Source organism: Erithacus rubecula (genome assembly GCF_903797595.1).
Source record: "Erithacus rubecula genome assembly, chromosome: 10".
In the NCBI taxonomy this organism is placed as follows: Eukaryota; Metazoa; Chordata; class Aves; order Passeriformes; family Muscicapidae; genus Erithacus; species Erithacus rubecula.
In genome coordinates, this window is record NC_136662.1 from 18,439,053 (window position 1) to 18,454,935 (window position 15,883).

Sequence of the window (15,883 nt, forward strand, 5' to 3'; positions counted from 1 at the left end):
AAAGCAAAATGTGATGAGTGAAACTACTTGGTCATTTGGCTTATGCTGTTTTCTAAAGAGTTCCCACAACAAATCTAGAAAAGCAAATTCTTGGAAGGTCTAGAGCAAGGGGAGAGCAAACAAAGACTTTGTAGCCTAGAAAAGTGTTTGCTGAGTAATCTGAAGACATGAGGGTGAACTCTAAACCCTGCAGAGATTTCAGTCCTGTCCCAACACACAACCATACAAAACAGAGCAAACATGCCACAACTAAGCCAGTCTCAGGTCTAATGTCAGCATTATTCTGGTGGTTTATATTGGAGTGTTCTCTGTTCTGCCTTTCTCTGTACCACTCAGAGCTGATTCATTCTCTCCAGAACAAACTGCCTTGGAGAGGTAGCTCAGAGCAGGGCTATGTTAGCTGGAGAGACAGCAGCAGGACAGGCTTGTGCAGGCAGCCACCCCTGGGACATACGAAGCTTTGTGCCTTTGCCCAGCTGAGTTCTGACCTTCCAGCCAGATGACTCAACCTCTGAGGTGGCCAGGTTTGGAGATGGAGACCATGGGCCTGTTGTGGAGGCTTCACCTTTCCTGTGCAGCAAAGAGAACTGACAGAACCAGAAACTGTTGCCAACTTCTGCATTTCTCCTTGAACATAGCTGTTGCCTCTGATGGGGTTTAGTTCTAATGCCTCTTAGGCTAAGGCACGATTACTAATTAGCAAGGGACCAAAAATCAGCTGGATTATTTGGGTTTAAAGTTAAATAGAAAGGAAAGAAACACAGGTAAAAGGAAACCAGAGTTTGAGACCCATCTGCCTCCTCTGCCCTCCACTCCTCTCTCCAGCCTCATGTTTTGAAGGGAAGGGGATCTGAGAAGCTGAAAAGTGACAGTCTAGACATGCTGTGCCATGGGCAGGGCTACCAATGGCTTCATGCCATTTTTCTGCCCACTCAGTTGTCTTTCATGTCTCAGTATCTGTATTTTAGCTTTGGATGCTGTATTTGACCATCATGTAACACTGCAAGTCTGTAAATAAGGCTACAGAGATAGAGAAATTGCCACAAGGAGCACTGGAGTGGACAAGGCAAGTGTGGGTCTTGTAAGACCAATCATCCCATAAGGATTTCCCATGGATAATAGTCTCATGTTCTTGTTACCACTTAAAGCAGAATGAGAAAGGTATTCCACTGATCCAGGGAACAGGAGTACAGAAGCCTCAAGCCAGGGAGGCAGAGCAGTAAATTTTCAGTAATGAAGGCTATGAAATTATGCAGAACCTGGAAGAATTTACTAGCCAGTGTTCTTCTTATACCCAGGGGAGAACAGAAATGCCTACTGTCATTTCTCAGACACCTGTGAAGGAAACAGGAGGCTGCACAGCTCAGCACTATTTATACTTAATTTTCTGTAACTGCATCAAATCAGTATAAATATGGATTTGTCATGGGGGAAAGGGGATGGTTTTTCTAAGTGTACCTCCTGAGCCTCTGCCCATGATGTTCATGTACTTGCTACCTCTGCTTCACTGCATAACAGAAGTGAGACAGGAAACTTATTTCCAATACTCTTTTCCATCCCCCACAAAGAAAACAGAAGTCATGCACTTACTGTCCATAAAACAGCCAAATTTTCACTCCTACTGATACATACTGAAGTGATAAAGACCATGACCGCAAATATGAAAAGTCACCCAGCAGTTTCCCAAAACTGTTTGTGGTTTGGTTTAAATCTCCCCGAACGTTGTAACGTATCAACAGACTTCAAACCCCACCCAAATACATTTGAATGAAGACTTTTCCTCACTTTAATACTACAGGGGTCATGTTTCCTCACAGATCTAAAAAAGTCATCCTTCATCCAGAGCACAACTTCAAAAACATGTCAGAAAATAAAGCACTTAGAAGCTCCCAGAAGAGGACCTTCTCATTGTGCCTGGTTAGAGAGAGCTTGTGAACTAGATGCCCCATCACAGTTAATTCTGTAACATTGGAAAGATTTTATAAGAAATCATTAACTATTACATGAAGGAAGCATAGATAGCTTGGTAATCTTGTGCATTTTAAATACAGAGGGATCAATTTATTCATCTGCTTGACAGCCTGCACAACCTTCCTTGTGCTTGTTCCTACTTCCTGTCCAATAAGTGTGCTTGAAAGACGTACTCAAGGCAGGTCTGCTTCACATGCCCCAGCAGTTTAACAATGGTTAGCCTCAGTTCCTCTGTAATATTTTTTCTGTTCAATGACCTCTCAGTCAAATAACCCCCGAACCACAAAACCAGTTTGATCTTGATCAGAGTGACAGTGGTCACAGCTGCAAGAAAACAACTACATGTTTGTTCCTACTGCTCAGCTCCCTCTCTGTTTACAGGTAGACCAGATACCCCACCCTCAGTTCAAATAAAGAGCTAAATAAGTTACCAGAGGTATCCTCCCAGTCATAAAACAGGTCTCCCTGTGATGCACTGCCCAGAATTAATATATCCCTGCAGCAGAAGCCTTTTGCTAGCTCTCTTTGAACTACAATGGAACATCTGTTGACAATCTCCTGCAGGGTAACTCCTCTCCTCCCCTGTTTTAATCCTCTCTCTCTTTCAGAAGTACACATCAGCTGCCACAGGATAACTATCACAAGCATTAGTGTTTCCTTTCACTGGTCTTTCTTGGGACCAGTAGGAAGAGAGATAATCAGTCAGCTCTGCTCAGTATTTTCTTAAAAATTTGCTGTTATGTCCAAACTGCTGAAGCTTTCAATACTGAATTACAGCTTCTGCTTGGAACAAGACAAGATTCAGCCAGATGACTTTCAGCCAGATTTAGACACTCATTTGATTCTGACTGAGAGGAGTTTTACTAGGGACAGCTGCAAAATTAGTGAAGTGCTCCTTTGCACTAGTCCTGGCTATGCCTTCTAATCACACAGGCAAATAGACACAGCTAACAGGATCATTGCTTCAACTGCCCTTCTGATAATCTTAGGGGCAGGATGAGAAAATTTGCCCACTTTTTTGAAAGGATCTCAATATTTTTAGGTGGAAGGCAACTGTGGACAAAACTATTTGTGGCTGTCTAGCAGAAAGGGAACCAGTTTTCACAAAGGGCTCAGAGAAGCACTGGGAAAAGAGCTCCCTTTATTTTACACAGTCTAAGTTGGTATCAATCATTCACCTCCTCCCTTCTCCTTCAACAGACTGGAATTATAAAATTGTCTCAGAGGGAAATGGAATAAAAAAAATCAAACTACATAAGGAAATTTCACAGGGCCTTTTTCTGCCACTGTGGCACTCTATTCTCATAAAACAAACCAGCAACCTCCCCTTTATGAGCGTCATGGAATTTTCTATTCAAATAACAAGATTTCTCCACCTGTTTTGTGCCACACAAGAGGAAGCAATTTACCAGCACTTGTCAAGTCAGCTGCTCCATATTGGGTCTTGACAGGGTAAATCTATGGTCATTCTATATCTGTTCTGTTCTTCCTGTGCATAGTCTCCCTAAAAGGAACAATCCAAACTCAGCTCTACATCCCAGAGCTTAGATAGCCAACAGTGTAAGCACAATCCAGCATAACTCAAAACTTACAGTATAACTGTGAGAAAAAGTAAACATTTGAAGGCATTAATAGAGAAAACACACTAAATTTTCACAATTTGCTCTGGTCCACCAAGTGAGAGCTCAGAGGACAGGATCATACATCCCATCCCATGGGAGAGGGCTGAAGCAGAGGACTGCAGCTTGGAATTTTTTGACCTTGGAGGAACACCCCCACTGCAGCCAAGCACCACAGCATCTCTCCCTCTGCAAGCCAGCTGGCAGCTACCAAAGCTGATTGACAAATCACAATTCATGTCCTGCACCAGTGTCTGTCTCCAGCAGAGAAAGATAGTACATGCAACATGGTGTTGAAAGGGTGGAAGGGGCAGGTCTGAACAAAGGGGCATGAGGTGGCAAAAAACAGCTCAGGTCTCTGGCAGAGTGTGAGACTGGGCAGTTTGTGAATAATTTATCAAAATGGCTGTTTCCCTTCCTGGAGTTGTCCCCTTAGGTCAGCCCCACACCTCACAGCTTCCACTTGTGGAAAATGCAGGGAACAAACAAGTCAAGAAGAGTTTGCCCTCCCAGGGAAGCCAAAATCCTTTCCATTTTTTAGTTGCTCCAGGCAGTAAAGAGTGCCTTTTGGCTAACAGTAGAGGTCATGCAGCTCTAGCCCAGGCAGGTCATTGCTGAGATCATCACTCCAGCTATTTCTAGCCACTTCTCCAGCACTGCTTTCTGCCAGCTTGAAACACAGCCTGGAGGTACATGTACAATCACCAAAAGACCAAAGAATTATCCTTCCCCAGTCTTCTTACCCCATTTGCCAGACCTGAGAACGACAGAATGTCTATTTCTATCCCTTCCAGCACTGCTGGTTCACTGTGGTCTGCAATCATCTCAAACCCTATTAAAAACATCCTCATTTATCTCCTACTGAAACAGCCAACACAGCTACTGGGTGCCCCTGCCACAGTAACCCCTGCAGGGTTTCTGATGCTACTATGTACAAATACTTGCTACAATAATACAGCAACAGGTAACTATCTGCTTATTATTAAATGAGATTGTTTGCTTGAACATTTGATCAGTAAAACTCTATATAAGAGTCCCCACCTGGTATGTACCTCAGAATAAATGTTAGAGAAAAGCTTAACCCTTTGATAGGACATGCAGGCTCTTCAGGCATTGCCCTAACAGCAACCTGACATGTTACAGCTGCATCTACAAAGCAGTTAATTGTAGCAGGTTTGCTAGTAAAATCTGAATCAGCAGGATTAGTAAATTAGAAAAACAGCACATAGAGCAGTTTAATATGCCTTAAAGCCTCCATTCACGAGAATCTTAAGCATCTTACTAAAGTAGGGCATTATTTTTTTTATTTTAAAGGAACATTAGCCCTTTGTTCCTGATTTCTTTTAATGCTAAGTGTTAATGCAAACACAAGGGGTTTTATATCCTAAGAGCAAGGCATAAATCCAAAAGGATGAAGAGGCTGGGAGGCAAACCTTCTTGAAGTGAGCAATTTTAACCTTCTCACTAGCTATGTGTCAGCACCAAAACAAAAATGGAGCCACATTAAGAGATGGTATCTTGGCACTGTCAGAGGAAGTGATAAGTATCATAATTGGCCCTCACATGCAGCTTTTCATTACCCTGACACTACATGGGGAGGGAGGATGAAAGAATAGGCAGGCACACACATGTTTTCTCTGTCCTGGCATAGCAATACTGCTCTCAGAACTAAGGTTTAAATCTGGCCCAAGTGCTAGGCCACTGCTCCAAACTGTGCTGGCTTCCTGCCTTTAGGCACTGCATACTCAGTCCTACCAGTATAAGTGGACCCAGCAAGAGCCTCTCATCTGTATGACCTCTGGAATGCCCTGGACAGTAGAGCTTTGTCTTCCACATCACAGCAGAAAATCCTTCAGCTTCTTAAGAACCTGAGGGTGCAGGATCCAGCCACACTTACCTTCAGGCACCTCGACCTCCATGGCACTGGAAAGCTCCTCGGAGCTGAAGTGTCTGGGGTGGGAACCTCAGCCAAAGATGGAGAAAACCACTCTGCCTCTCTCAGCAACTTCTTGCTTCGCTCTAAAAGAAATTTAAAAACCAGCAGATTAGGCCATAAGTTCAAGGATAGACTTACTGAGTCTAAGTACCCTCTGTCTACCTTTTTACATGGGTACAAGTAGTGGCACAAGGCAGCAGAAAACAGGTTACATGACAGGCAGGAAAACATATTGGCAAAAATGTTCAGGCACAGACTTCACCTATCTGTGGCACTGACAGCTCCAGCCAGCTCCACATCGTTCAGGTTTAAAACACAAAGAATCAGCCACCTCATTTCTACTCCAAGCCACGGCCACAGTGCCAAACCCTTCCCATACAGGGGTCACTTTGTGTTGGAAAGGAACAACATGACATCTGACCTCAGCACGAGATCTCTAAACCAGAGGCTGGAAAGCCATATCCCAGACTGTTAGTAACACTAGAGTAAGTGTGAAATCATTCCTGTGATCTCTTCTTTCCCTGCAGGTACCATGGATGTTACTTCCTTCCAGAAGAGACTTTTCACATGATCTTTCAGATCAGAGACTGCAGGTCTGTTTGAAGGATAACACTGACAGTCCCTTACTTCAGCAATGCCTGCTGGAAGAGTTACTGGGGGTGAGGATGGGGTGGGCACCACTTTGATGGGGTTTCCAACAGTCATGCCTCATGCAGCAGAAGGCAGCTCTGCTGAGCAATTCAGTTGTGTTTTCAGAGATGAATTGTCTGGCAGCAGAACCTCTGCTTCCCCACCTAGCCCTGATCACATTGTTCACTCAGTTGTGCCAGCACAATTTTTTCCTGCAGCAGCACTGTGAACCACACCACTTCAGGGGAAAAAAAAAAGAAAAAAGACCCAACAAAAAAGCCCGAACAATGACGCACTTGTTAGAACCAGCTCGGCTCCCTGATCGGATTTACAGCACACCAACAACTGCAGCAGCAGAAATTTGGGAGGCAATGTGCTGTGAGGCCAGGGCAGGAAAATGCAGAGAGATTGGAACATTTTAAGCTGATGTTGACAGCACAGACAACATCTCATGAAATCAGAGCTTAACAGGTGGGAGAGTGACATAATAAGGGAAGGCATTAGGCTTTAGAAAGAAATAAGGAATCAATATTTAATTACAGGAAAAGTGCAACGAAGTTCCATTATTGAAAACATCTCACCAAGTTGATACAATATTTTTTTATCAAAGAAAACCTAATAATGAATCTACATTAGCCTCCAGACTCAGTCTTCACCAATACTTCCCCACTAATAAAAATAGACATTTATATGCTTGTGGTCAAGAGCTAGAAAGATCAAAAAAACAGACAAGGAATTAAGATGTCCTTTAACTCCATTTCGGTTACAAATTGCCCTGACCATTCAAACAATGTGTGTGTCTCTCTCTCTCACATCAGGTTCCTACCTAATGCAGAACAATTGTTCTTTACCAGGGTCAGAAAAAGGTTTCAAGAGCTGTGGATGGAAAGCAGAAGGAAAATCCCTTCTATTATAATCAGTACAACATTGTATCTTTGTCATTTACTGTTGTGGAGAACAATGAAAACTAATAATTCTTTTTGTATAGATGCTCCATGATGACACCAAATCACATTGTACTCCACGTGATATCAGCATTAGCCTGAGGGGGATGAATGAGAGTGCTGTGTTTTTCCTAATAATAGAAAAAACCACAAAGCCATACCTGGGGCACAGACACCTCACAGACATATTGCTGCCTTCCCCCAGGGAAGTGAACCATATTCTCTGGATGCTGTTTTACTGTAGCACAAAGCTGTCAGGGGAGAGAATGCTGGAAACTGTGACATGAATTCTCATCCAGACCTGTGACAGTTCAGACATCTGGCAGCTGTCCGAGGGCAGCTGGGGTTGGACAGAGGGTACAATGAAACAGAGCCAAAAAGATCTAAGGATCTTCGACAAGGAAGCTGAGATGTCACTCATTTCTCTCCAGGGAGCAGGTCAGAGCCCTTGGTAGGGGTGGGGGAGAGCAAGGGCCAAGCTAGTGGAGATTTGTGGCACAAACAAAGCCAGTTCCCACCAGCTGAGCTTGGGGAGAAAGGAATGTGAGGGATGGGGGATCTGGAAAGGAATTCGAGCTCAGGTATTTGAAATGAGCACCTCTTCTGAAACGCACCAATTATTTCAGTCAGTGCAGTAAAATCCGAGTAAAGTGTTGTCCAAATAGCAGCAAGGAGACTGCCCTGACAGAACAGGAGACAGCAACACTCCTGATTAAACAAGGCAGATGAGGTGGCTCAGGGAACAGCTCCAAGGACAGCTGTGAAGGGAACAGCAGGTACTCATTCTCCACGCCCACGTGGAATGAGCAGATGATGCCAACCCTCAGGATACAAACGTCTCAGTAGCAGAGGCTGCCATTTAGAATCACAGAATATCCTGTGTTGGAAGGGATCCACAAGGATCCTTCGAGTCTGACTCCTGGATCTGCATAGGACAGCCCCAAAAATCAGAGAACATTGTCCAAATGAACTCTGGCAGGCCCAGCACTGTCACCCCTTCCCTAGGGGTCACCCCCTTCCTGAACTGCCTCAAAAGGACTGAACACCCTCTCTGCACTTAGCCAGAGATCAGCTCCAGGAGAGGGCAGACACTGAAATCAGACCTGCCTCAAGCTTTGCCAGGTCAGGATTGAAATGGAAGACCCCACCTCAAAAAACTGGCAAATCTGCTACCTTCTCCATCAGTAAATCTGGAGCCAGACATGGAAATGAACTGTGCAGGCAGGTACAAAGAACAGCTGGTGAAAGAGAACAGCAGGATGAGACATCAGTCCCCAGCATCTCTGAGCTTGCCAATCCAGTGCCTGTGGAAGCAATTGCCACAGCAAGAGCTGTCCTGCAGAGCTCTGAGCAGCCACCAGCCAGCAGCACCCTCCTGTGACACATTCCTGCAGCTGACTCTCTTCCAATGCAGGAGCTGCACTTGCTCCTGCAGAATGTGGCTGCATGGACCTGGGCACCCCCAAATTCCCTGAAGGGGTATCCCCTGCACCTGAGTGCTCCACACTTCCATCCTGAGTTTGTGCAAACTGTAAGACTGTGCTCTGTTAGACTGAGCTTTGTGGCTGCTCAGCAGGTCTAGCACCTGAGAGAGAGGGGACAATAATCCACATGTTTTCCAGAGGCAATCTCTGATCCAGCACAGCATTAAACCCTTCAGAAAAACCCCAGAACAGCTGAGAAAAAGAAGGGAGCTAGACATATAACATATCAACACAGGCATAAACCTCTTATTTCAAGTATCAAAGATACAAACCCCTTTCTGCCTCATATCCAACTTTTTCTGCTCCTTGTTGAGCAGTGACATGGAGCAACTTTGTGCCAGGCTACACTCAGCCTGTTGTTTCTTCAACATGACTTCAGAAACCTAGACAAAAAGTGATCTGTGTAAGAGATCTCCTACAGTTCCCTGTGCTTTGGCTCCACTGCCTTTACTTGCACTGCTTCACAGTTTATGGATCTGCTCCTGCTGGAGCTCTTTCCCCTGTTTTACTCAATTCACAGACTGAGATATTCAATTATAAGAGCACATGGGCAAAAACAGATTTTGTACAAGGATTACTGACAGTTTAGTCCAAGAAAGAACATGGTGGTCTGGTTCAACTTTACAGACTGGAAATACAGAGAGATCTGTAAAGAACAAAGCACAATTCTAAACATGACTGATGGCATTCATCTGCCCTCCCAATACAGAAGGCATGGGTACAATAAGGAGGGACTCTTGGGGTACTAGAAGATGTTAGGAAACTCCACAGAGCAATAAGTTTGCATATCTGAGGTAATTCTGTCCCCCTGAACTTGCACATTTGGTGTCCTGACTCTCATAAAACCCAGGACTACATACTGGAGAGCATTGCACAAGTACTATACAGATAGCAGCTATAAAGATTAGGGTAAAGAGATCCAGACCTGAGGCTCGGTCTCCAGTGTGGCAAATGCATTGGTAGGGAATATAGAACCTGCAAAGAAGATGCACTTTCAGAAGGGGAAGGAGAAAGGACTGCCAGCACAGGGCCTCACTGTTTCAGTGAGCAGCACCCACCCACAGGGGCAGGTGGCGCTTTCCCACAGAGCGCAAGGACAGGAAAATACACCTAATCCTTGGCGGTGTGACCGGGACGGGCACAAGGCCGGGAACCGTGAGGGGACCCCGGCTGGACTGAGCTGAGCATGCTGGGACATGGAGTCCCCTCAGGGGGAGCCGGCGCAGAGGGGAGGGCGCCGCGCACTACGACTCCCAGGGTGCTTTGCGCGCATCGCCGTCTCCTAGGAGACACTGGGATGCGCGCGGGGGGTCCCACCAGGCCGGAACTACCGCTCCCGTGGTGCTCCGCGCGCCGCCGCCGCCATGGAGCGGCGCGTGGCGGAGCGGCTCCGCGGCGCGCTGGGCCCGCTCGGCCTCGAGGCGCACGCCTTCAAGGTAATGACGTCACCGTGACGTCATGGGAGCTACGTCACTGCTCACAGAGCTGAGGGAGCGCGGGGCGGGAGCGGGTCCCGGGGCTGCGCAGGGGACGGGGGTGCCGGGGGTCGGTGCCCCGGGGAGCTCGGGGCGCCCCTCGGCCGAGCGGGGCCGGAGCGCAGCGCGGGGTCCGGCCGGCCCGCCCGGGAGCGCGGGGCAAGGTGACCCCAGCGGCAGCGGCTGCTCCGGCCCTGATGCGGGCCCTGACCGGCGGGGTCGGGGAGTTACGTAATGACACATCTGCCCCAGCAGGCGGCAAAGTCCTCTAGGCAAGCTTACATTTTAATCGAAGTGTGGGAGCACCTGTCTGTGAAAGTGCTGACCCCCTCATCCGCTCCTGAATGGTCTCTGCCCGCTGTTCTGCCCGTGGAAGGCGCCTCCCCTCTGCCACTGTCCCCTGTTCAGCTGTAAATGCAGGGGCTCCCCTTCCTTGCCCACCCCAGGCCAATCTGATAAAAATCAATCTGCAACATCAAACACAAATCAATCTGCAATAAACGTGCCCTTCCCTTGGGGAGTGTTGTATCTGAAATATACATCTATCTGGGGAGTGTCATCTGAAATATTCTTATTTCCTGCTATGATCTTGTTTGCATAAAAATGAGGTGGTGAAAGAATTAATGGGAGAAGTGCCTCCAGAACTTGGAAAATGTAATGCTGCTTGTCTAGAACACATCAGCAGAATTCAGGGCAGAACCCAGATGAAAAGACTGTAGCTACCAGAGGGGAAACCTTTTAGCCCATTAGCTCTCTCCAGATTTCATTCTGACACAGGCACCCCTAGTGCACTGACTGCCCTTCACTGGGAAACCAGCAAAGCTTAAGATTCATCTCTCTAATTCCTTGTAACATCTCAATTCAACACCTTAAGAGCCACAAAACTGATTAAACTTAGAGGTTCATATAAGAATGTAAGCTTTATAGTGAATCTAGCCTTTGTTCTCTATTTCCAGATGGGCAGACTGGCTGCCACTGCCAGCTGCAGGGTCACTGTCAGAGTAATTTCACTGATTATTTAGAATAAGCAGTAAGTTTTATTTTCAAACTTAATGTTCCATCACTCAGCATCTCTCTGACTGTTAGAGCTGGCCTTTGTGGCACCCTGTGTCATAACCTATGAAAAGACTGATGTTACAGTGCGGGGCATTAGGAGTGGGGTGCAGGGGGTCTGGGTCATTTCCTCCTGCACTTGGCAGTTGCAGGTCTGGTCATGCTTCCTGCTGCCCTGGCTTGATCTCTCATTTCTGGACCGTGTTATAACATGTCCAGCCCTGGAATGAAATATTCAAATGTGGCTGTGTCATAATCCATGTGCTACTGGTAATGTTTTTAGCGGGGGTTTAGCACTGCCAAGAGCTTCAAATCCTTCATTTCATGCAAGTGTTTCCTGCAGAAAAAGTAAAACATGCAACTTGTCACACAAAACAGAAGTACCAGTTTCTTTCTGGCCTGAGATAAGAAAGGGAAAAAAAACTGTAAAAGCTTTATCTGAACCAAACCATCTGATTTGCATTGGCAAGGCTGATTGCTCATACTTCCCTCTAGGTTTCTGAGCAGAGCTGGATAAAGGGCAGACTGGAGCTGAATGCTGTGTGTGATTCTTATCTCACAGCTCACAGCTTAACTTCCCCCAAACTGTGAATCCTGGTGTGCAAAACAACTTGGTTTGAAACAAAGGCCCTGGGCAAGTTGCCCATCTTGATTGCAAATGAAGGGGGGCCCGCAATTATTTCCACTTTTTTACATTCTGCATGTCCACTAGAATGGTTTCTGTGTTCTAATGGAAATTTGTGTTTCTTTGCTGGAGGTTGGGTGGTACAATGCTGTTCTCCAGCCAGCTTTCCACCTCCCCTACCCAGATGACACACTGGCCTTCGTGGTGCTCAGCACACCTTCCATGTTTGACAAAGCCCTTAAGCCTTTTGTGAATAAAGAACGATTAAAAATCATCAGGGATCCTGTGGATCAGTGTGTTTCCCATCATTTATCACGTGTGAAGGAGGTAAGAAGCCAAAATACCGAAATTCCCTTCAGTGTTGTGGCACACAACCAGGTGGGATGAGCAGCAGACAAAGCCCTGCAGGCTCCTGCCCCACTCTTTGGAAGGGTGAAGCATTATTCATGAAGGTGGGAGCATCAGCAGGCTTGGGATGCTTTACTTGCATGTTCTGCCTCTGGATTACATCCTGCAGCTGTGAGGGAGCTCTGCAGGCACAGGCTGAGCGCCCACAGCCTCAAACCTGCTGACAGAATTCAGCAGCAGGATGTGGGAGTCTGCAGGCTTCTCTTGTGCCTGCAAGCTCATAGCTTTTTTTCCATGAGCTTGGGCTGATGTTTTCAAATTTTCCTAGAAATTCCCTGACCAGAGGGTGGATGTCATGTTTGATTACGAGATGCTGCCGAGCCGAAAGCCCAAATTCCTGGCACAGACAGCTGCCCACGTTGCTGGAGCTGCATATTACTATCAAAGGAAGGATGTGAAGCTTGATCCTTGGGGGAAAAAGGTGAGGCAGAAACACTGTTTGGGAAGAACCACTGAACAGCAAGGAAACTACAAAGTTCAGAGCACATACAGGTTCATAAAATGTTTCAGGTGGGAATTGGAAGCTTCCAAGATTCTTTGAGGTAGTAGGAAGATGTGCATGGAGAGAAATATTTTGATCTGTTAAACCTACTTAGAAAAATAAATGGCAGTGTAAAGGAAAACCCGTTGGTTAGAGCATTACAAAGTGGGGGGGAAAATGCTCTGTGGTTAATTCCTGTAATAGATTTTCAGGAAGGAACCTCTCCCCACATTTCAGGGAGGTGTGCGTGGGCACAAGAAAATGGGAATGAAATGCAGTGCTTCGAGCCATAAGTTCAGGAAAGTTTTCCCTTCTGGTCTATACAGCACTCCAAGAGAAGGTTGGGAGCGTGAGAAAACATCTGATATTTTGAATAACGTTGCTTTTTTATTTTTTCTTCCAGAAGATCTTTGGCGTTTGTGTCCATCCCAAGTATGGTGGCTGGTTTGCTATTCGGGGTCTCTTGCTCTTCCCAGACATTCAGGTGCCACTCCTGGAACAGCCCACTCCTGCTGACTGTGTGAGCACGGAGGAGAAAAGGATTGAGCTGCTGGAGCAGTTCAACTTCCACTGGCAGGACGGCCGCTACAGGGACATCATTGAAGTGAAGGAAAGGTACTCGGAGGAGCAAAAAGCCTATTTTGCCACTCCTCCAGCCGAGAGATTCCGGCTGCTGGGGCTCTCACAGGAAGCGCAGAGAATCACATTTCACTGAGAAAGCGGCTCCGTGGAGGGCAGAGGGCAGCAAAGGGTAACTCATGAGCACCGGCTGTTCCCGGGGAGGAGGAGAGGAGGATGGTTATGCTAATACAGAGATGGCAAATCCGAGCAGCTCAATGCACAGATCAGGTTCCCAGAGAGGGGCACTGCTCTGCGGTCTGGGGGAGGTGGGAGCTCTCTGTCCTGTGCTGCTGCTGATCTGGGGTGTTCTTTGGAGAGTCCAGTAAGGTGCCAGTTAGCCTTTGGTTGGGAGTAGTTTAGACATCCTGGCAACCTTAAATTTGTTTGCTGCTCATTAGAGAAATCACTTTTGTTCTCAAGAATTTTCTTTGTGGATGTTCTTGGGTTTTTTTCTTTGTAGGTATAAAAAAAATTTCAGTCATTGTTAGTTTGATTTTGTCCAAACTTGGGGCAGGTACTTTTTTAGATGTAGCCAGCATTTTATTATCTTGTGTCATTACTCTCCCTAGGGGACAGATGTCCAAACTTTACAGTCTTGCCTAAATCACATTTAAGCAATTATCCATTTATAGGGCAGCTGACTGGAATATTTGGAAAGATGCTGAGTAAAGTCCATATGAGTGGAGATTTTACTTATGTTAAGACAACTGACTGAAAAAGACATTTCTCGTGGCCTTTTCTAATGTAGACCACATTCGTGTTAAAAGTATTTTTCAGTGCCAGCACACAGCACACCCCCCAGAGTTCCTGCCACAGTTTCCTGGTGAGCTTTCTGTGTGGGGAAGATGTAAACCTGCACACATGTAAAAGCCATGGCAGGGCCTTGCCACATGCACAGGCAAACAAGCACAGAAGAAAAGAAAATATTACTGACATTCACATTACTTACATTGCTGGATAAAACATGTTCAGACAGAAACATAACATTTTTTGCATAACTTTGTTCTTTTATATTTGTTCAGAGGCTACAATGCACCTGGAAACCAGGAATTAATTTATCTTTGAGCAATTTGAGGCTCAGATCTCGTTAAAATAATATAATACATTAAAATAATATTTTGTGAGAGTTGTTTTACTAGACTGCAGTGCAATGCTGCAAATGGAGAGGCACTTTTTTTCCTTTTGATTGTATCAAAATGATGATGAAGAAATACTCACTTGGTAGAACTGAGCCTTTTCTTTTTCTGTTGGGATTCTTCAAACCTTTTGGAGACTCCACCATGAAGGTTGCCCTCACCATTGTTCACTGCTTCATACAGTTGCTCATAGTCTGTACACTAACTCATTGTAATCCAAATTCAGGATAACAAGTTTGCTTCCCACGTGTGATAACTGGGTTTGTTCACTGCATTTGCTGTTAAAAAAAGTCTTTGTTGCTTTCCTTCCTTTGTTCATCTCTGACTAAGGCAGACACCTGACTTAGAATGTGATAGAGGTATTGTGATGTTTAATTTAAGGTGGAGAATGTTTAAAATCTGTTCTTTTGTTACAGAATTACTTCTGGTTCTGATTTGTTTGCTGTTTCAGAACTTTTTAACTGAACTGTAACAGGGATTTTAGCTAATGGCTCATACTAGTAGCAAAGACAAAATGCTGATTGATTGCCATAGAAGGATAAATATAGATTTAAATCAAATCTATCTTGTTACATTACAATTTAAAGTAAAATATTTTGATTTTTTGGTATTGATTTATTACAAATATTTAATATTTTGCCTTAATTTATTAAACAGATTATCATGGCCACTGCATTTCAATTTCTGTAATTTATTTCACTTCAAATGGTATGCTGGTTATTAAATATACAATGTTGTAAGTGAATCTCAGTACTGAGTATTTTTATTTAAACACTGCAGTTCTTAACTTTTGGAGAACTCAAGGTGTTCAAGCAAGAATGAATCATGGTGTTTTTAATATCCTGAAAATAGTGAACTACCTAAGACACACACAGTCCAGTATCTGAAAACTAAGGAAAAAATTGGTTATCTTAGCAGAAGTTGGTAAACTATAATGACAGGCCCACTGGGATATAAAAAACAAAACCTACAGCACATTATGAGTAAATCTCATAAAGGTTTATCTTGCCCAGGTCATTTCAGCAAGAGCATTAACAGCAAGCACCATGACAGTGCACTTTTCATTTCTTCCTCTGTTGTTAACAGTAACAGAAGTTCCAGATGTCCAGTGAGACATAACTGAGGGACTTTCCCTCACCAGTATTGAAGGAAGATCTGTAAATACTGGAATTTTTACTGGTTAAATCCTTCTAGTGAGCACTGAGTCACAGATCCCTGTTCCTCGTGCTTCTGGAACACAGTTGTGTCAGGCACAACAGAGTACAAATATTTACCAATATCCATTCCTACCACAGTGATTTTGGAGTGACTTTGGGCATTACTTTCTTTCTCTTAGCCAGTTCACTGAGATCCACAGCTGCAGTGAGTATTTTTCTCCCCTTGCTGGTTGGAGTATAATGGCCTTTGTCTTATAAAATTGAGGTTTGAGAACCTGTTTGACTTATCTCTTGGGACAAGACCAGACATGGTGAGGAATGGATCATCCTTGGACCCTGAGGC

At 45.1% G+C, this 15,883-nt stretch overlaps 2 protein-coding genes across 5 annotated transcripts in view; one reads left to right on the top strand and one right to left on the bottom strand.

The window, feature by feature from the left end:
• Positions 1-9,759, bottom strand: part of TESK2 (testis associated actin remodelling kinase 2) — a 110,792-nt gene extending 101,033 nt beyond the window's left edge. The window contains exons 1-2 of one of the 2 annotated variants that reach the window (XM_079314007.1): positions 9,643-9,759; positions 5,488-5,609 (exon numbers count right to left, since the gene is read on the bottom strand). The gene's annotated coding sequence lies outside the window, so the exon portion shown is untranslated. Of the gene's footprint in view, positions 1-5,487; positions 5,610-9,509; positions 9,529-9,642 lie in introns of those variants that run through there. The other variant, XM_079314008.1, reaches the window with a different exon arrangement.
• Positions 9,760-9,865: 106 nt separating this feature from the next.
• Positions 9,866-15,058, top strand: MMACHC (metabolism of cobalamin associated C). 3 transcript variants are annotated; one of them, XM_079314021.1, is made up of 5 exons: positions 9,866-10,020; positions 11,870-12,064; positions 12,414-12,566; positions 13,030-13,241; positions 14,270-15,058. In XM_079314021.1, the coding sequence occupies exons 1-5, from the start codon at positions 9,949-9,951 to the stop codon at positions 14,310-14,312; spliced, it is 675 nt and encodes a 224-aa protein (XP_079170147.1). In that variant the 5' UTR covers positions 9,866-9,948; the 3' UTR covers positions 14,313-15,058. The 3 variants fall into 3 exon arrangements, with proteins under 3 accessions (XP_079170147.1, XP_079170145.1, XP_079170146.1); XM_079314019.1 differs by having other exon boundaries at positions 13,030-15,058; XM_079314020.1 differs by having other exon boundaries at positions 13,033-15,058.
• Positions 15,059-15,883: the final 825 nt, after the last annotated feature.